The sequence below is a fragment of the Gambusia affinis genome, linkage group LG13 (assembly GCF_019740435.1).
Source record: "Gambusia affinis linkage group LG13, SWU_Gaff_1.0, whole genome shotgun sequence".
NCBI classification, from domain to species: domain Eukaryota; kingdom Metazoa; phylum Chordata; class Actinopteri; order Cyprinodontiformes; family Poeciliidae; genus Gambusia; species Gambusia affinis.
This window is the reverse complement of record NC_057880.1, coordinates 3,513,598-3,535,254: the sequence shown is the minus strand read 5'-3', so window position 1 is coordinate 3,535,254 and position 21,657 is coordinate 3,513,598. Positions and strand designations below refer to the sequence as shown.

The 21,657-nt window shown below is 42.3% G+C and overlaps 2 protein-coding genes and 1 long non-coding RNA gene across 3 annotated transcripts; 2 read left to right on the top strand and 1 right to left on the bottom strand.

The window, feature by feature from the left end:
• The first annotated feature begins 1,614 nt into the window (after window positions 1–1,614).
• polr1c (RNA polymerase I and III subunit C) lies at window positions 1,615–8,165 on the top strand. The gene is made up of 9 exons (XM_044136151.1): window positions 1,615–1,782; window positions 2,553–2,624; window positions 2,760–2,867; window positions 3,320–3,452; window positions 4,198–4,329; window positions 4,612–4,764; window positions 5,103–5,252; window positions 5,333–5,449; window positions 6,881–8,165. The coding sequence occupies exons 1-9, from the start codon at window positions 1,711–1,713 to the stop codon at window positions 6,997–6,999; spliced, it is 1,056 nt and encodes a 351-aa protein (XP_043992086.1). The 5' UTR covers window positions 1,615–1,710; the 3' UTR covers window positions 7,000–8,165.
• A 390-nt stretch (window positions 8,166–8,555) lies between these two features.
• On the top strand, window positions 8,556–15,520 carry fbxo28 (F-box protein 28). The gene is made up of 5 exons (XM_044136150.1): window positions 8,556–8,823; window positions 10,081–10,190; window positions 11,612–11,750; window positions 12,228–12,423; window positions 12,913–15,520. Exons 1-5 carry the CDS (start codon window positions 8,635–8,637, stop codon window positions 13,398–13,400), a joined length of 1,122 nt encoding a protein of 373 aa, XP_043992085.1. The 5' UTR covers window positions 8,556–8,634; the 3' UTR covers window positions 13,401–15,520.
• Window positions 15,521–20,097: 4,577 nt separating this feature from the next.
• Window positions 20,098–21,654, bottom strand: LOC122842696. The gene is made up of 3 exons (XR_006372606.1): window positions 20,365–21,654; window positions 20,232–20,291; window positions 20,098–20,145 (listed from the first exon to the last, which is right to left on the bottom strand). It is a non-coding gene; the product is annotated as an uncharacterized LOC122842696 (long non-coding RNA).
• Window positions 21,655–21,657: the final 3 nt, after the last annotated feature.

The window sequence follows — 21,657 nt, the reverse complement described above, 5'->3', positions numbered from 1 at the left end:
ATAGATTGTTTCCGGTAACTAACTTTTTTTTTCCATTATAGTATTGTACTTCCGGGTAATTCCAAGATATATTATGCAAAAGAGCCCGCAGTTTTAACAGCTCCTCAAATGTTCCGCTTGCGATATGAAAATGGTATTGACCTGAGTAGATAAACTGTAATATTGGAATGTCATACTTTTTGGTTGAGATGAAGACAATGATCCAAGAAACACTGATTTATCCCCCCATTTCTATTAACACATTTACATAAAGATATTCTAATTACAGTCTTTGTTTACACAGACACACATCAAAAAGGTGTAATGCCCTCATCACGCCACTAGTTGGTGCTAGGCTCTTTGAAACTAAGTGCGTAAATAAAAAATAAAATACATTTTAAAAAAAGCAGCTGTTATGTCGCCTGGCATTTCCCCATCTGATACTGTTCCCCAGTATCAGGTTTCATGTTTAAACATACATTTCACTGTTGAAGCAGAACATATGTTCACCTTATAGCATAAAGAATTCAATTAGCAGATGAGATGAGAAAATGTCTCGTCTATCAGTTCTTTCTTACCCTTGGATTGAACCATGGAGATATTTTGCTGGAGTCTGTCATGTTGTGCTGTCACCCAAGGTTCTGTGACACATTTACAGATATAGCTAGACCACCCATAGGCACCAGCAGCCCTTCTGACCCCACTAGGGACAAGGCTGTACAGAAAATGGATGGGTGGATATACTCTGAACATTCTAAGTCTTCCAGGTCTCTTTGGATTCTGTTAAAAGGTCACCTATAAGGTCACCACCACTGTTGGGAAGCTGTCAGACTTAATTCTGACTTAAACCCACACAGAACAGGTTTAGGTTCTGTGTGGGTTTTGTGCAGTTCTCAGAGTCATTAACCATTACTGTTCATTACTGAACTTAAAAGAAAATAAAAATAACAGATTCAAAACAAATAGAAAGTGACAGTCAAAAGACTATGATGCTCTCAAGGTGCCAGACTTCTACAATTAGCAAGTGCTTTCATCTTTCATAAACCAATTAGTCAATATCCAATCAAAAGGCACCACATCATAAGCTTAACCACAGTACAATTACAGATTCTTTTCTTTTTCATAAAGCAGAACACAAAATAACATGTATAATTACCCCCCAGCAATTCCTCCCCCCAACTCCTTCTGCTCTTACAACCAGATGATCTGAATGTCAATAGTGCCTGATTCAAACCCCCTGCTCCACACAGTTTGATACGCAACCAAATTATGTACAACCCATGCTTAGGGGCTTATTGAGGGTTATGGAGGAGCTGCTCACCTATGTGACCTGTTAAAAGGTAGACACCTGCAACAAACTTGCAGATCAGATGTCACAAACCTCAAGGCACACTTGGAACCCTGTCCCGTCGCCATATTGATAGATTTTTTTTTTTTTTTTTTAATTTATTCTAAGATTTATTAAAGATTCAAAAAGAACATAGACGGCACTCAAAATGAAGCATACATTATAAAGCACATATCTCCACCAAAAATGTGAGAAATTAAGAAAACAAATGGTATTAATGTCCTGAAGGTTCAATAATAATAAAAAAGGAAGCCTTTGTTTAGACTTCTGTGTTTTCTGTATTGGTCGGTGGCCACAGCATCCAGCACAGCTAGTTGGACACATGGGGGCAGCAATATTCTGTCTCTACGACTCGTCTGTGACGAAGAAGACTGCAGAGCAAAATGGCTGCGCCCATGAGTAACGTGGAGGAAATTCGCAGTCGGGTAATCTTGGGAGAATTTGGTGTAAAGAATGTAAGTTGCTCCTGGAACTATGTTTCTTTGTGTACTGTATGCAGATGTACCCACGGCGTGTGGTCATGTAATGTATGAGTTTGAGTGGCTCCGGTGTGCTGCTGCAGCTGGTACCCCGGCCAGATAGAGACAACCGTTAAAAACACAAAGCCTCGGTGTTAAACCGTGTCCTCCCATAAACACGAGTTAAGTAAAATCTAACATTTACTCTGTTAGATGTAACCAGTGGTGGTTTTAATAGATAGAATGTGTTCAGTTCTTTATGTCCCACAAAAAGAACTAGATATAGTGAAGGCATGATCCACATACAGCATGTCAACACAGTTACCACTCTCAGTATCAGCGGTATGTTTTGCTTGGCTTATCATCTCTAGACGCCATAAATATTTGTGTTGCCATTAAACTTCACCACATGTTTAGTGTTTATTTAAGTCTTTTTAAAATGTTTGCATTTCTTCAGACTTTATTGTTGGTGTTCAGGTATTAATCTTTCAATAACACATTCTTATCCAGTGATATTTTCAAATTTCTTGTCAACTTTAAACATTTTTTAACTGAAAAACACAACAGGCTTTTGGATGAATGACTGTCCCTGCACACAACCACCAGGCTTAGCGCGTTTTCTGGGGGAAACCTTATCCCTCATTGCTGAGATTAGTACACTGAGACACTGTTGTGTCTCACTACTTAATTGTAATTTTTATATTGAATAAAACACAATTTCTATTATTAATTTTAAAAGTGTTATAATGAATCTCAATTTGTGTCAGGTTCATACAACAGATTTTCCTGGGAACTACCCAGGCTTTGATGACACCTGGGATATGAAGCGATTTCAGAAGGTGAGTTTTGTGGTCTGTAAAATAAATCCCATGTTTTAAACCTTCTGCTTTTTGAACCTTTATCTGCAGAGCTGCTGGTGTTCAGAACAGTTGTTCTTAGTGTCGACTATTGCTTCTCCCCCTGCTCGTCTGCAGAACTTCCGGATTGACGTGGTGCATCTGGATGAGAACAGTATGGAGTTTGACATGGTGGGGATCGATGCTGCCATTGCCAACGCCTTCAGGAGAATCTTACTGGCAGAGGTCACATTCCTTCTTTTCAATCAGCCTATTGACACTTTGCAAGAATAAATCATTTTGCTCCAAAAAAGCATTATCTCTTAATGAGAATTTTGAATATTTGGTGCCGTTTGATGATAAACTACTTTATTGTGATTCACGCTAAGTCTGATGAGAATGTGAAGAACGCAGGTCTTTCCCAAAGTTTAGGTGCCTTTTATGGCTTAAAAAAAAAAGAAGAAAATTCAATGTTAAATATCTCAGGAAATGAACCCATGTTTCTCTAATGATTAGAAGCAGAAACTAGCGTGAGAAGCACCAAAGAACAGCCAACAGGCTGGGAACATGGAAGACAATCAACTAGCAGCCCAAATGTCAACCAAATACTAAACCATTACATTCAAATATATCGAGTGTATTTTTATGTTGTTCTTTTTTTAATGAACCATCTCTGAAACTTTTATTTTTGCTTGCAGGTGCCCACCATGGCAATAGAGAAAGTGTTCATCTATAACAACACATCTATAGTCCAGGATGAAGTTCTGGCCCACAGGCTAGGCCTCATCCCCATCAAAGCGGACCCTCGTCTGTTTGAGTTCAAGAATACAGGTGAAAGCAACAAAATGAGTCCCTGAGAGATGGTAGGGAACTACATTACCCATTATGCTTTGCTGCCTGACCTGGGGTATTTGATTTGGACAGTCCTACACCAATCAGGGTTTTCCCCCAGAAAACCTGCTAAGCCCAGACCTCAGGGCGCTAGGGCAGTCATTCATCCAGACAGCTGCTATGTTTTTGAGTTAAAACATTTTTAAAGTGGACAGGAAATTTTAAAATATTATTTGATAGTTATGCATTTTTGGAAGCCTGGAAGATTAATACCTAAACACCAACAATAAAGTCTTTAAAAAAGGTGACAATTAAAAAATGTACTTTCTTTTTTGCATTTATTTTTAAGGGATCATTGGAAGTACTAATGTTTGTGCCAGAATTGACTTTGTTAAAGAAATAATTTCTTAACATTGGATTTATGTCCCTATTGAAGAAATGGTGCTAAATTATTCATTTCAGTGATAGATTAAATCAGTGCAATAAAAATAGATTTGTTAATCCACAATAAGTTTTTTTGTACATCATCAGTGTACGTAATAAACATTGTAAACATAAAATAAACGACATTTTTTCAGGTCGTATTTTGTTCTCCACGCATCACCATTTAGCACAATAATACAGGTTAGTTAGCATAGATATAGATTCTGATGATAACACTACTTGCAGTTACCTGCAGTGTGTAAAATAAGATGCTGTCCAGTTAAACAAACCGCCGGCTGTTGTGTTGTTCTGCAACCTCCAGGTGAAGAATCTGCAGAAGAAGAAGCTTCAGAAATAGACACCATTCAACTCCAGCTGAAGATCAAATGCAGCAGAAACCCCCGAGCCAGCAAGGACTCCTCGGACCCCCGAGAGCTCTATCTCAACCACATGGGTGAGTCCAGGGCAGAGTTCTCACTATGCCCGCCCCCACCAAAACACGAGATAAGATCAGACTTCTGACATTAGAAAAAGTGACAATCACACATTTACTAGTACCTTTCTGTCTCATTTCATTTGGAAGGAATGACTGTGATTGTAGCCAGCTTGTTTTACCTGCAGGTCCAGCAGCTGTAACAAAGTCAGGATGGATGTCTTTCTGTCCCCTTTGTCTCCTGGAGACGAAACAAAGTCCTGACGTTATTTCCTGTGCCTGTTCCTATATTCCTTTTCACAGTTTATTCCAAACACATAGAGTGGGTCCCCATCGGCAACCAGGCGGATGTGTTTGCAAACTCCTGCATTCGCCCCGTGCACGATGACATTCTGATAGCACAGCTGCGACCCGGACAGGAGCTGGACATCACCATGCACTGTGTCAAAGGAATTGGTAAGATCCTACAGGCATGGATGAGTTAAATATACACAGTCATGTCATGTAGGGACAGGGATTGGTTCTTTTCCTAGGAGTTTTGCCTGGGCATGAAAATTCATCCAGATATTATTGAATTGTTTACATGAATCGGTTTTCTTCTTTGGGACAAGGGGCATCTTTCACCATGGCAACCAATGATCACATAAGCTGCATGATGTTGCTTATGTGATCCATCCATTTTCCGGAAGAAAATGGATTGATGGATGGATGAATGGGTGTCTGGAAAATATATAATATTGCCCTTTAAGGTCGTAGAGTAAGGCAACCCTAACGGTGTGTGGTTGTGGTTTCAGGTAAGGACCATGCCAAGTTCTCTCCTGTGGCGACGGCCAGTTACCGCCTCCTCCCAGAGATCACCCTGCTGGAGCCGGTGGAGGGTGAGAAGGCGGAGCGCCTGAAGCGCTGCTTTTCACGGGGCGTCATAGACCTGGAAGATGTCCGGGGTGAGGAAGGAGGAAGACACTCAACAATAAGACCAGAAACTTTCTAAATAGTAATGGTATTTTTGGTTTGTGGATCTCAGGAAGAAAGGTCGCCAAGGTTGTAAACAGCCGACTGGACACGTGCAGCAGGGAGGTCCTCCGACACAACGATCTGAAGAACTGCGTGAAGCTGGGAAGAGTTCGGGACCATTTCATCTGTATGTCCGTAAAATCTGCCACTGCTGTGTAGCTGCTCTAAGAACAGGCAACCGCTTATGAGACAGGATCATTAACTGTCCTGTGTAGTTCTGGTCTGTGTAGAAATCAAGGCCTGGAAGTTTGTAAAGAAAATTTAAACTCAATGTATGAATATATTAGATCATCACTGACTAACATCTGCTCTATTCATAAATTTAAAGGAGCAGTAGTACTTAAAATTTACTTTTTTTGAAACTTACATCATGTTATAATGTTATTCCCTCATCAAAAACATACCTGGACTGTTACCTTAATTCTTTCATGCATGTTTGAGCGGTCCTTCAATCTCCATGGCAACCATTCAGAACTACCCAAACACTTCCTCTCACCGAGCCCTGCCTTTTCCACACAGCTCCTCCTCTGAGCTGCAGTCCCCAGGCGGAGCCTCCTCCTCACAGAGCAGCCCACCCCAACATCTCCCCCACTCAGTTCCTTCAGACTAGCCAGCAGCAATTGGCAAACACCTGGTGGAACTGTGTATCTGCTGAGCTCCTTAAACAAGCTACTTTTGAGTGCAACACTGGTAAAAACTGTAAAGGGCTAATAGAGGAACCATCTTGTGATGACTTCCTAAAGGCCGAGCTTCAGAACGGGCAGCAATTTCTTAAAGGGAGTCCCAATTTCAAGTCGTTAATTTACAAAGTCTAATTTCTCTTTTTAGTCGTACTTGATATTTGTAGCACTCTTTTATATATATATATATATATATATATATATATATATATATATATATATATATATACATATATATATATATAAATGATATACGTTGTTATAAAAATGAAATACGTATGTGTATATATATATATATATATATATATATATATATATATATATATATATATATATATATATATATATATATACATACGTATATCATTTTTATAACAACGGTATTTACTTGATTATGCTATAACATTGCATTGTGCCTGGAAAACACATACTTCTGCCCCTTTAAAAACATAGATTGATATTGATTTACCTAGAAGTCTCACCAGTGGCCACCAGGTGGTGTCCTAAACCTCTAGAGCACAAGTGTCAAAACTCTAGTCCTCAAGGGCCGCTGACCTGCAGTTTTTAGATGTGCCTCAGGTACAAAACACTGGAACGAAATGTCTTAATTACCTCCTCCTTGTGTAGATCAGTTCTCCAGAGCCTTAATGACCTGATTATTCTATTCAGGTGTGGTGCAGCAGAGGCACACCTAAAAGTTACAGGACACCGGCCCTTGAGGACTGGAGTCTGACACCCCTGCTCTAGAGTCTAGACTTACCTGTTCAAGGAGACGGTATTCTTTTGAAGTTCTTTCCAGCCACAGTCCCATTAGCAATAGTAGGATGTGGCCATTTTATTCGGAAGTGCTAATCCAGATCTGCTCTTTCCTTTTCCAGTCACTGTGGAGTCGACGGGGATCATTCTTCCTGACATTTTAGTCACAGAGGCCATCAAAGTTCTTATGGCCAAGTGTCAGACGTTTCTCAACGAGATGAACTCTGTTGATATGGAGTGAACTGACTTGGTTCATGAACGCACCGCGGCGCCCGGATCATTCTAACGGCATCAACATCTGCTCTGAAAATAACTTCCAGGCTGATGTGGTTCTTGTTTTTTCCCATGTTCTCACTATGAAGGTTTTTTCTTTAACATGGTGGATTAATGAGATCATCTTCCTGATGACCTCAAATATATCAGCATGATGTATTTCTGTGAACTACAGAGTAATACATATCTGTAGTCCAGAGAAATGGAGAGTGCATCACAGAACAATAAGCAGAAACTCTGCTTGGTCCCAGCAGGGATAGATCATCATCACTTCATGTTACTGCTCTGAGCTCCTCATGTAGAAACTGAAGTTTTCTCTAACCTGGTTAAGTTCAAGATCAAATGTTTTTGCAGATTTAATAAAAAAGAAAAGAAAAAAGAGACTCAGACTCAACATTCATCTTCCCAACAGATTTCAGCAGATGGAGAATCTTTACCAAGCTGTCCTGAACTGGTTCCTGAACTGAATCCCTGTAGTTTGCTTACAGAGCAATCAGGGCAGTGAATGATGCATTCAACCTGGGACTAAACTTCATCCTGCAGCACCTCACCACCCATAGATGTACACCAGGATTGTGTTAGGGAACGTCAGCTCATCTTTCAACCCACAGACTCTCCACCAGAAGCTCATCCAACTGAACCTCCACCTGTCAGTGGATCATCTGCTTCCTGACTCAGGGTTGCCGAGAGGACCATCATGGCTGACCTTCCCTCCATGCTGGACTGGTACAGGACAAGGGCCAGGGATCAGGCAGCTAACATATCTGCAGACCCCACACATCCTGGATACAAACTGTTTAGACTTTTACCATCAGAGAGATGTTACAGAGCAATATTTGTTAAAACCAGCATCCACAGAGACAGTTTCTTCCTCCCAGGTTGTATCTCTGAAGACAACAAAAAGAGCCCCTTTTAACCAGATGCTCTAAAGTGAAACAAAATTACTGTTTTATTCCACTGAAACAAAATATATTTTTCTTTCTTTCTAAAGAAACAATTGGCAACAAGTTTGTGTCTAAATTGTCCCTTTAACCTACTTTATTTCCCCGGAAGTTGATAAATCCCCATTTTCTACGCTGTGATCAGAGCTTGGAAACAAAATCTTGGCCAATAAATATGATTGTGATCTTTTAATGACCAACATTTTCTTCTCCCTGGAAGTAATATGAATGTTTGGGAGCGGCTCAGGAAAAACCCTGATTTCAATCCCATGGAGAATCAAGGCGCGAGCTGAAGATTAGGGTGATGGAAAGGAGGCCGTCAAACATATCCATCTGAAATATGGGTAAGATGGGTGTGACGTCATTCTGACGCAAACTGACTGACATCAATATTCAGAAACAGCAAAAGAGTAGTCACAGCTGAACAGAACTACAAAATGTTCCCAGGACATCAGAGAGGCTGGGTGACGGGGGCCTCTCTGGGTAGACCCAGCTCTGTGAAGGCCAATGCAGACAATTATAATAATACTATGTAATAATTTCTGTAAATACTTATTATTATTTATGGAACTACCGCTACATTAGCGTCGGAAGTGGCACGCATCCTTCCCCCTCTCCCCCCCTCAGAGGCGTCACTTCCGCCTCCTCAGTAACTAAAGAAAATGGCGGCCGTCGTGGAGAGAGTTGATGGATGTGTTGGATCGCTGGACCCGGACGATGTGTCGCTCAGACAGCCCAGCTCGCTCCAGGAGCAGCCGCACCAGAACAACCCGCTGCTGGGCCTGCCCATCGTGGCTATCGAGACCATCCTGAACTTCCTGTCCTACGATGAGATCAGCATGCTGCGCTCGGTAAGCGGAGCACAACAGGACAACTGGAGGGCTGCGGAGCTAAGCTAGCCCCATCCGCGGAAAGGCTCCGGTCCCACCGGCGGGCTGGGAGCCAGCACTGCGGGGCTCCGGGGATCTCCGAACACCTGGGGGAGGGGTCCGGCCTCGGGCTGGCTGGGTGCTTCTGGGAGAAGGAGCAAGAGATTGTGGGTCCTGGAGAAGCGGGTCTGCAGGGTCACACCGGCGGTAGATGTCCTCATTGATTGGTCAGCATTCATTAGTTTTAAGATGAACTGAAACAGTGTTGAAGGTTAAGAGGAGGCGCAGGTGTTTTCCTGCTGTAGCTGCTATCTTTAGGTGACCTAGGTAGAGGTGTCCCACTTTTTCACACTGTTGAGCTGACCGCGGGATTAAACTATGTTTGCAGAGTAAACAGGATGGTTTATACCGATAGTATCTGCTCAGACTAAACAGATTTAAAGAGGAGATGCAAAAGCAAAGGAGGTGGATTAGCAGAGCTAGCCAACAACTAGTGCAGTCATCCAGGACGTATTGCTGTGGAATATTGAGCTGTTAGCATGTCACGATATCAACAATCTTGAGTCAGAGGCTTCTGGAGATGTGTTGCAAGAGAGACTGCTACAGGAGATCCTACCAGCATTAGCATCCACAGTGACTCTTTGACCAACATTTTATTGTTGGGTTATGTTGTGCAAACATTTAATTTTCCTTTAGAGTAAATAAAGTATTCTTGAATTTGAATGGATAAAAATACAACCAACATGACTGCTGAGTTTACAGTTCAGCAGTCATGGCTACTCTTCATCCAGACCCGCCGGTTTACTTAGCACAGGTTTCATTGCAGCTCACAGTGTTTGTATTTGACTCTACAGAAGGTTTCTATTGCAACTGAACTGTTTTCATTCTACATTAGTCTTTGCTAAAGTGATCAGCTTCATGGCTTTCTAGTCAAACCTTCAGTACAGATGAAGTTCAGAGAGAGAGTCCAGCTGTAATAACTGTTTGATGTTTCTTCAGTCATTGCCATGTTGTGGTTGCCTCCAATCTGTTGCCATGGCGTTGTGTTGTCTGGATCGTGAAGACTTTCAAGTTGAGAGCAGCAGTGAGATGTAATTTAGCTTTGACTGGTCCTGTTTGTGTTCTGAACTGGTTCTCTGGGAGTGAACTGCAGGACCATGGTGAGAACGTCCTAGATCTGCTTGATGTAGATATTGACCTGTGTTGTGTGTGTGTGCACGTCCGCCATATCTCCTGCAGGTGTGTAAGCGCATGGACATGATCTGCCAGCGTGTCCTGAACCAGGGCTTCCTGAAGGTGGAGCGCTACCACAGCCTGTGCCAGAGACAGGTCAAGGCTCAGCTGCCCAGGTGAGTGCCGTGCTTCTGCAGAATCGCCATGGAAACGTTTTGACTGCCGTTCTGAAACTCAGGCTCATAAAGCTTCTTTCATGTTGTTGTTGTAGCATCACTCCAGCGCCACTTATAGGATAGTTAACATAGTAATATTTTAGTGTTTTATGCCTTTGTGTGGTTGAAGACTTTTTAGACTATTATCTGTACAGCTCTCCTGATATATAGATATATCTAAAAAGTATTCACAACCTCTTACCCTGCCAGAAATGTCGAGTGTGGTTGCATGAAACATGACCACAAGTCAAGCATGTTAAAAAGTCTGGCCTACAAAACAGAAAACACTTGATGACCTGAAAAATAAATGTGTATATATATATATATATATATACATATATATCATAAGTCAGCAGTCTCCTTTATCTGTAATGATGTACAGATTTGACAATAATAATTTTAAAAAATCACTGCAAGCTAATTTTTGCATTTTTAATTTAATGAATTTTGTGGCCTGCCAGCAGTTTAAATGTGTCAGTTCTGGACACCACCAGTCTAGAAGAACCTCTGTTACATTACTGGGTTTGGTTCCATAAACATCTCTATGTGACTCCATGATTTCAGTGTTAATAAAAAGTGACTTTTTAAAATGTTTTCCTTTCCTCCTGTTGCGTTTCTGCACACTGAAACCCAGCTCGGGTTTATCACAGGATCAGAACGTGACCCTCAGCTCAACTCTTTATCCAGTAGCAGATCATCTGTGTATGAGTGTGTTAAGGAATCCTTTTGTCTTGCGTTGCCTGTGGGTGGGTGTGTTTGCGTTTGAATTTGTCTTCCTGGTTTCTGAATAGAGTGTGTTCTCCTGTGAAATGACTAGAAAAACACCTCCGTAAAATATCTGTGTGTGAACAGAAGCTGAAGAGCTTCTTTAGATCCTCCAGAAGGCATGGAGCAGGTGTGGAGGGCTTGCGGTAGTTTGGGCAGTAATATCTGTGTTGTAGCAATATTCCAGGGAATAATTCTGATGCCATTTGAAAGTGAGTTTGTTCCCAATGTGAGGAAAATACTGAAGAGGATGTGGGTTAAACCATGAAGAACCTGTCAGATCCTTGTTTGAAAGAACAAGACATGTTGGCAATATAATGGTGTATGTAACAAACAGGGAGCTCAATAGTTTGGAATAGAACTGAACATAATGGCAAGAGATTGTTAGGCCAACTCCCCCCACAGGCTGACCAAAGCTACTGCAGACTGACAGGGATTCTGGGGTGAAATGGGGCAGAACGTTGGATTTTGGTGTGACCTGAACTCAACCAGCCTGAGGAATCCTGGACTAAACCAGGCTCTGTTCCTACTTCAATCATAAAATCCTCCTGACTCATGGGTACATGGGGATGTCTGGCCTGGTTTCTAAATGTTCTCTGTTCTCTTGATGCGTTCAGGCGTGAGTCGGAGAGGAGGAACCATTCGTTGGCCCGCCACGCAGACATCCTGGCCGCTGTGGAGACGCGCCTCTCCCTGCTCAACATGACCTTCATGAAGTATGTGGACTCCAACCTGTGCTGCTTCATCCCCGGAAAGGTGAGCTGGCCAACACGGCCACACGGACAGTCACACACAGGCCTCCTAAGCTGTTCAGTTGATACTGATTTTGACTGTGGGAGTTTTTTAAACTTTATTCTTTTATAACAGACAATATTTAGCCTGGCTATGTATTTTTTATAGCAACGCCATTATGCAAAATGCAAAATGGACTATTTTGAGTTATGCATAATGTTGCATGATTGACAGACATGTCTGTCTCCATGTTGTGTCTCAGAGCTTCTTTGATCTTCTTTCTGTGGCATGAGACTTCCTCCTCTGTGTGTTGAGTGCCAGAGACATTTCCTGGTTGCTCTTAGAGCTGCTGTAGGTGTTTATCCAGCGTTTTCTGGGTTAAACCTCTCCAGGAAGTAGCCTCCAGGTTGAGAATGGTCCTCTTCTCTCCTGTACCTGGGAGTCCAAATGACAAATGGCTGTCGTGCTGAGATAAGGAGGCAGCGATGTTTCTGTTGGCAGGTGATAGACGAAATCTACCGCGTGCTGCGCTACGTGAACTCCACCAGGGCCCCCCAGCGGGCTCACGAGGTCCTCCAGGAGCTGAGGGACATCTCCTCCATGGCCATGGAGTACTTTGACGAGAAGATCGTTCCAATCCTGAAGAAGAAGCTACCTGGGACCGATCTGTCTGGACGGCTCATCGGTTCCGCACCAGGTTCGTTTTCCTTTGGTCGCTCATGGCTCCTAAAAGTTAGCCAAACTGAAATCTTTAAAACTGCAGAATAAAATATGATTTTTACATTTTTTAAAACTGTCACCATGTCGTGACAGTTGATGAGACAGATAATTTGTGAAAAGATTGATCTCCTCCACCTTCTCCCTGAGCTGCTATTGCCATCTGAAGAAATGCATCACTCCAGATCAGACACAACCAATCAGAGCCAGGGGGAGGGTCTTAGCGCTGTCAATCACCCTTGCATATGCACTGCTCAATGTGCTAATGGCTAGTTAGCATGGTTTCCGATGACGGTGGTTCAACGTTTTTCATGGAACAGCAAGTCTGTGTTCTACAGTGCACAGGAGCAGGTACATGAGGTTGATTGACAGCGCTAAGACACCTTTTTTCAGAAGGCAATAGCAACTAACCTGCATGTTCCTCCTGGTTGTGAAGCACCGACTCTGATTGGCTGCCGTGTCTCCTCAGTGGCTGGGCCCTCCACCTCCCTGACCACCATGTCGCTGCTGGCCAAGAACACGCCGTCCCGCTCCGAGATGACCAAGGTGCAGCAGCAGGTGAAGGTGAACGGGGCGTCCATGACGGCGCTGCGGCGGGAGCTGCAGGAGGTGCGGGTGAAGCAGCTGGAGCAGCAGAAGCAGCTGCAGGACCAGGAGCAGAAGCTGCTGGAGCAGAGCCAGGTGATGGGCGAGCAGAACGCCCGGCTGGCCGAGCTGGAGCACAAGCTGCGCGAACTCATGGACAGCAGCGCCGCAGCCGCCATGGGGGAGGCCCGGTCCTCCGCTCCCGCCGCCACCGGCGGGTCCGCGCCTACGCTGGCAAGCAGCGGTGCGGCAGCGGCACATGGCGGTACAGAGGGCATGGGCACGCAGGGCGAGGGCCCCTCGTCGCTGAAACGCAGCAGAAAGAGCTCAGACCTTCCACGACAATCCAAACGGCTGCGCAGCAGGAAGTGACTCGCTGCCTCATGTAAGTGTTATAGCCAGTTTCCTGTTTTGACTGACCACACTCCGTATCCAGTGCCCCACGTTCCGCCTCCCCCCTCACTCACCTTGCATCACGTGCGCCATCTCACTCATGCCGCGATGTGGACGCGCTCCCGCCGCGTCGGACTCTCCACCAGTGTTCTGATGCTCACCGACATACATAGACGCATGACTGGAGACAGGACAGGACAACATGGACACGGTCAACATTAGGACGTCTCCCAGAGAACAGGTCAGGCCCGCTGGTGGTCAGCAGGCTGCAAGACCCGAACGCCACACGAATACGCCTCCGTTTCACCCAGAGAACCAGAACCCTGTTCACCAGGAGAACCCTGCTGGTATGCATGGACATTTCAGGCTCTGTCCTCATTATTTGTTCAGTCAGGTCCACTTCCTCCTGTGGACAGTTCACAGTGTAGGCCCCAACAGTCGACAGTGCCAGAAGCCCTGCCCCCTACTGGTGAGACCCAGTCAGCGCAGCCAGTAAGCAAACTCCTAACCGGTTCCACCAGGATGTCCCTCAGTGTGTTGAAGACATCGGTCCATCCCCCTCTAGAGGGCGCTACTGAAGGTAGAGGTAGCTTGTTTGAGATTCCTGTTCAAAGCAGAGATTGCTCAGATTTTTTTTTTTATTATTATTATTATTACATTTTTTAATGAAGTAACATTTCAGCATTATTCCAGCTTCACACCATGAGCCCCTCGGCTGCAGCTTGATGTGAGACGTCCTCAGAAGCTCCTTCATTCCCCAAACTCTCCAGTCGCTGCAGATAAATCCCATAATTCATAGTCCAGCTTCCTTCGCTCTAGGGGGAAGCTGGTAACCATGCCAACGTTTTAGGTTTTCTAAAGCCGCTAAAAGGCTCCTGCAGGTGAATCTCCAGAGAGAGAACCACACTGATCAGAGTCCTGTCCAGCTCAGTGGGGGAATAAAGCGGCCCCTCCCCAACATGTTGCTGGCTCAAAGTAGAATTACCAACTGGAAATAGATCTGTTCTTGGGAAAGGGGGCGAAGCAGAGCGCCACCTATCTTTCTTAAGGTAACACTTTTTAAACTACAGCTGGCAAGCTGTTGAAGATGAGAAATCTATATTTTTATTTAAAATCCTGCATTATCGATTGGATTATTAACAACTGCAATAATAAATGGATCATTTTGGCAGCAGCAGGAATAAAACGATGCCATCTGTGGTCGTAATGCCGCTGGGCAGAATCATGTTCTAGATTTCTGTTAGAAATACAATATCATCCGCCTACTATGATCATATCTGGGATGCTCAGTTTCTGTCATGTGTGTAACGTGTCCGACGGGTTTAGGCCCAGTTTTAAAGCTAATAAGTGAAGCTGAAGGATATCATGAAGGTTCGGTTCGGCGTCGGGGCTCACCCAGAGGAAGAAACTGATGTCGACATCATCATGCAACCTGAGCACCGCCCAACACCACCGTCGTCCATTTAAAGGTCAGGTCTCCGTTCTCCTTTAAATTCCTGGGAAAGAAAAGGTTCGAGCTTTTTGGTTCCTGCCATTAAGAAACCACACAGAAATGCAATCTAGTAGAAAGCAGCCCACGGAAGACCCCAAGGAGCATGTTAATGCTCGTACTTTCCCTTCCGGTCCTAGTGAAAACAGAAGCTGTGAGTGGTTTGCAGTGATGACGGAGGAGCTGCAGGTGCTCATGGTGAGCAAGGTCTCTCTCTCTCTGCTGGTCTCCTGTACAAACAACTCTCCTCCTGCCTGGAGCTCCTAGCTTAGCTGTGAAGTCATCGTGTGGCTACTTTTCTTTCTTTCTTTCGAAGCGTTTCTGTTGTTTGGACGAGCCGAACCACTCCTGGCATGACTCTTTGGAAATGCACTTGTGTGTATAATAGTAACACTGGGCTGCAGAACATGCAATGTAATCTAGTGGCTTATAATGAGAGAACTTGTACTGTAATCTCCATGTACTTTAAAATGTAGATTGTCAATGATTTCATGTTTGTAAACAAGGAAACTTATCTTTTAAGTTGGGCCTGACTATGAAGTTTTGTTGCACATATTACTGTTACCATGTATAAACCAAACCTATTAAATCTCTACAGCTGTTCAGCTCACTTTCTGGTTTTTGTACCAACTAATACATCTTCATATAGGCTCTCGCTGAGGGAGAATAGTTCAGTCTGGACACACTGATACACACACATATCACTTGTCTATAGATGGATTATAGTTGCAATGAGCTGGAACAAGAGCCAAAAAAATCATTAAATTAAAATTGTGTAAGTTACTTGGATTTAAAAAAAATAAATAAATTATTATTTTTTTAGTTTTACTTACTCAATACACTACACTTTTATGAATCTGTTTATCTTTTGACAGGGTTTCCCCCAGTGTATTATCAGCCTGGTGAGCCACCAGACTAAACATAAACTATTTATTTATGACTGTTTAAAATGTTTGTATTCCATGTTGCAAGACTTTCTAGTTGGTGTTCAGGGATTAATCTTCACATGACTATCAAGTGATATTTTCAAGTTTCCTGTCCATTTGAAACATTTTTTAACTCAAAATCCCGGCGGGCTGCTGGATGAATGACTGGCCTCGTGCCCAACCACCAGGCTTAGCAAGTTTTCTGGGGGAAACCTTGTTTAAGATCCAAAACATGAACGGTTTTGGACTGTTGCCTTATTAAAACAAAAACATACAATTTCCAAATGTTGGGGTCATCAACTGTTTTTTTATTATTATTTTTTTTTTTTCTTGTACTCAGGGGCCACAAAAGGAACGCCTGCTGTCATTTGTCGTTTCTTTTCTTCCTCCTCCTTTGGATGTCCATAACTATATGTACAATAACAAAATCGTATCTAATTAGTTTTAGATAACTCAAGTTCTCATTATTTTTTCTGCATTTTCTTTATTATATATATATATATATATATATATATATACATATATATATATATATATATATATATATATATATATATATACATATATATATATATATATTTGCATTATATTACTGTTTGAGAAATCAGAAAGCTGAACCTACGTATCTGTACTTAGCTTTAGACCTTTGTTGTTGTGCTGCCGGGTTCTGTTTTAATATTCATTTTCAACTTATTGTAAATTCTCATATGTGGAATGGAATTCAAAGTCAATTCAAAAATACTTTGGTAATCCCAAAGGGAAATAAAATGTTGCTGTAGCTCATTAATTCAGATTCTTCACAGAGTTATTGTAGATAGTGATGGCTACAAGACAGACAGACCTCTTGTGGCGGTCTGTATTACTGAAGATACTCTGTTTCCTCAAAACACTCATGAAGAGGATGATCAGTGTTGTCCATAATTTTCTTGACTTTATGAAGAATCCTTCTTTGCATCGTCATCTCCAGAGGTTCCATGGTCATCCCCAGAACAGAACCAGCCTCCTTCATCAGGTTGTTGAGGCTTTTTAGGTCCCTGACTCTGGTGCTGCTGCCCCAACAGATGACAGCAGAAGAGATGACACATTCAACAACACTTACAGAAGATCTGGAGCGTATTTCTGCAAACCTTGAAGGATTTTAGCCCCCTCAAGACGTCCAGTCTGCTCTGATCCTTCTTGTAGACGCTTCACTACGTGTCCAGTCCAGTCTGTTGTCCAGATGAACATTCAGGTATTCATACTGCCCTCAGCCACTTCCACTTCTTCTCCCATGATTGAAGTAGGGTTTGATCTAACCCCGTTTCTCCTGAAATCAACAATCATCTTCTTTGTTTTGTTTACATTCAAGATGAGATGATTGTTCTCACACCATGCCACAAAACGGTCCACCAGCTCCCTTTTCTCAGCTTCTTGTCCATCTCTTATAGACCCAGTAACTGCAGAGTCATTTGGGTATTTCTGGAGAGGACAGAAGTCGGACTTGTGCATGAAGTCTGATGTGTAGAAAGTGAAAAGGAATGAGAGTACAGTCCCCTGTTGTGCTCCTGTGTTCCCGACCACCTGGTTAGACACACAGTCCTTCAGTCTCACACACTGTGGTCTGTTTGTGAGGTAGTCATAGATCCAGGTGATTGTCGAATGACAGTAAGAATCACATTTAGTCATATGGTTCCAGTAAAGGAAGTTCTGGAGCTGTTTTTCATCTACAGTATCTGCTGAATAGGCCCCTTTTCACTCTGAGCAGGTATGTGTGCTAGTTAGCTGTAACATGAAACTTCAGTCTCCAAAGCCCACACACGCACACACACACACACACACACACACACACACACACACACACACACACACACACACACACACACACACACACGGAAAGACAGAATGTCATACGATACTTTGCCATGTCTGAAAACAAAAGACATACTATTAATTTTAGAGCAGCACATTTGCTTCTGTTCTGACTTCTCCAGATTTACAACCTTTACATTTGAATAATGTTTACTTCTGGTGACGCTTCAGATCTTTCATGTACCTGGGAAAACAGGAATAAGCTTTTCAAAAATGCAAATGTGTTGAGATTTAAATAATCCAGAGAAGTTTGGTGAACAGAAAAGGAGAAGTACAGATAGAACATTAGCATAACTGTAGCAAACAGATAATTATTTTTACAAAAGAGTAAAAATAAGAAGATATGCTATTGTTTCATTATGGATGTTTTACATGACCTTGTTTAAACCTTGCAGAGTATTAATATATTTCTGTATTAAAATTGCATGTTTTTTTTTATTGGTGTAATGTAATATTCATATCATAAATATCATGTTTTAATTTTCGCTGGAAGAAGAATCAGCGGCAGGGAAAATGAATGGAAGTCCTGGATGGGCTGTTCTGTTCAGCAGGCACCCTGTCTCAACCCTCTTGGCAGGTGAGCCAAGAGGGTTAAGTAGTTCTGCGCCCAGGTATTTCATATTACCAAGCTGCATTTTAATTAGAATATTTTAGATATGCAGTACTAAAAGAAAAGGTGAATAGGTAAATTTTCCAGAAAAAAGTTGGTGTTACATTCCACAGACTAATCAGCAAATAGGTTGAAGTCTACTGTAATGCGTTTCATTTAGTGTTACTGAAATAAAGGAACTTTTATTCTTATTAATTGAATAAACCTGAATCAAATATACAGGCTTATAATGTGACATGTTTTGTAAAACACATTTGGCAACCTGACCCACTATCTGGCACCTACCATCGGAAGCTACCGTAGCTCGTCTTTCGTGAGAAGCTGAGTAGGATCATATATAATGTAGAAGGTCCCATCATTTAGCAACTGAAGAAAAAGCTGAAGGTGTGAAGAAAAGCGTGTTAAGACATGGCAAGACATCACTGGCACTTAACTTCCTGAAGTTAGTAACTACCCTACGATATTGTTGTATGACTCCAGAATAACTACAACAGGTCCGGACAATAAAGACATGTTTTAGAACGTTCAAATATTCAAGACGTCGAGTGACCACGGTCTGCTGTGTTACGGATATAGTTCTTGCTTCTGACGTTTATGTATAAGTTGCCACTTCGGGGAGTAAGCCCCCCCACCCTCGGCTTTACCCAAACTGGCACCTACCATCGGAAGCTACCGTAGCTCGTCTTTCGTGAGAAGCTGAGTAGGATCATATATAATGTAGAAGGTCCCATCATTTAGCAACTGAAGAAAAAGCTGAAGGTGTGAAGAAAAGCGTGTTAAGACATGGCAAGACATCACTGGCACTTAACTTCCTGAAGTTAGCAACTTTCCAGATGACAAAAAGTAAACTCCGAATGACTTAAACTTAGTTTAATAGTGTTGTAAATATATGTTGGGTTATATTGTGTATCTGTGTGACAAGCTACGCTTTTAGTTTGACAGTTCTGGTTGCGGTCGCAGATAAGGAAAGCTAACGGTCCCGGGTCCTCCGATTTAAGCTAATTGAGTTTAAGTTGAATTTAACGGTGGTTAACGGTTAACGCCCTTTTGAAAGAGGCACAGCCGCCCCGTATCTGCTGCCAGCTTCTTGTCCTGTATGTTCTACTAACCCAGCAGTTCACCAGTGCTGTTTTATTTAAAGGCCGTCACGCAGGAATAAATCTGCCTTTACTGCTGTGTTCCGCTATAGGACGTCGGGGCACCACTCCCTAAAGTAACATTTTCACCGGATAGAGAAACATCAGCCCCGCAGCATAAATGTATGAGGCTAATTTCAGTAATGTTTCACGGGCTCAAATGGAAGATAAGATCATTTGAATTTATGTAAAGTTTGAGGATTTCTAATATTTTCATGTCCATGCGGTTGCTATACAGTAGCTGTCCTTTCATTCATAGACAAAAGTAGTCCAGCTGTCGGCCGAGTCACTGGCCAGGCAGGCCATGACATCTGGCACTGGTTCACAGATGTTATGTCCACAGGCAGACCTGGAAGACAATGGATGGGGCAGATGTCGAGGCATGTTCACAGTGTTATAGGCTCAATTAGCCAAAGCGCAATAATCAACAACCAAAATTAAGTTAATTATTGATATTTATTGTTGCATAGATAAAACGGATTCCCCGCTAACTTTATCCGTCGTTGTCAACCCCGGTAATGGGGATCACGCCAAACGAGATATAACAATTCAGGGAAGTGCCAAAAAAACAAACAATTAAACAAAACCAACAAAATAAATGAAAGGTTGTTAGCCCGCCCTCACAAATACTACAAAAAGAAAACAATCATAACTGGGTGGACTAACAAAAAAGAAAACCCAAACGCTAAAAGGACAGCAGGAGGCAGTGCAAAAACTGTAAAACAAAAACACAAAAGTTGTTAAATTCTTATTAAATCATTTTAATCAAATCAACCTAAAACACATTAAAACACTGCCTACCTGTGTTGCATAAATCAACACTCCCAGCTCAAACCGTGGAGTAGCCGATCTGGTGTAACCCTGACAAAAATATAAAACAATATATAAACATGCAATTAGTTTTTATTAAAAAAAGACCAAGTATAAAACCTACCTGCGGCGTCGAACAACCACGCCCAGGTAATGATACCGTCCAAACACCATCGGCAATCAACTCCACAGCCAGCAAACACCCAACACACAGCTGGTCTGACACACAGGAAATTGATACTTTGCCACCATCCTTCTAGCTTCCCTTTTATGGAGGCTCAAGCAATAGAAAGAGCGACGCCTAATGGTGCCACCTGTTACAACAGAATTCCCCAGAGTTGGATGTCCATGGATGGTTTTATTCGAGGATTCAGCAACAAGTTATTTGTTTCATATGTATTCAGTTTATTACAGCGTTTCTCATCTCATGTGCACCGGTCGGATTCACATGCTGGCACGTAGAATCCAATTGTACTGTCCCAGTTAACGTCCACACACATACAGTCCATCCCGATTCCAATGAAGCCAAGTCAGTAAGGTTAATTTCACTTTATGGAGTGGTTCTATCAGGTTGTTAAAGTCGCGAATCCAGCAATTTGAGTCAACATTAAAGCTTTGATATCACTTCTCATAATGCACCTCAGGATCATGGAGAGGATGAGCAACAGGATGTCCGGCTCTGCTAGGAGCCGACTGGTTCGGAAAAATGACCTCTGGCTGTAACAGTTTTTAAAAGCTGGTAGGACTTTATTTGAAGTTACCATTTCAAATAGACGTCGGAGCAGAAAGAGCTACATTGTTGGTACCATGAAAAATCTGAAAAGATTTAAAGCATTTGAAGAAGAAAGAACTGTACAGTGTTGAGTCGAACTAGGAAGTTTGTTAGGAGTTCAGCACAATGTTAGTAGGTTTGTAGGTTTTATTCTAGAGCCTGGCTATGAGTTTCAAGAACCACGTTAGCGAGAGAGTACAACATGGCTGATATTATTATGGCATAAATATAGGTGTTTGTAAATAGGCCTGTTAGAATAAATAATACATGAATTAATTAGATGATGAATTAGAACAAGCTCAATAATTTCCATTTGTATAATTTATTGTTCTTTTATCTCTTTTTCTATCAAAAACAAGAGGACAAAAGTCTTCAGTCTGGGGTTTTGGTCTCAACAAGCCCACCTTTGAAGGATAATTTTGTTGCTAAAGAATTCATTGTTTATTTTATTTGTTGCTTCGGATATTTAAGATATCTTCCAGTTCCAGTGTTAAATGTTCATTAGAAATGAAAGTTTATTGATCTTTGCGAATGTGTTCTTGCATTATTATTATTATTCTAGGAAATTCTATGACAATTTATTGTCCCACAAAGTTTGTTACAACAAGCCTAGTCTTTACACTCACACTTATGTTTTTGGTTTTT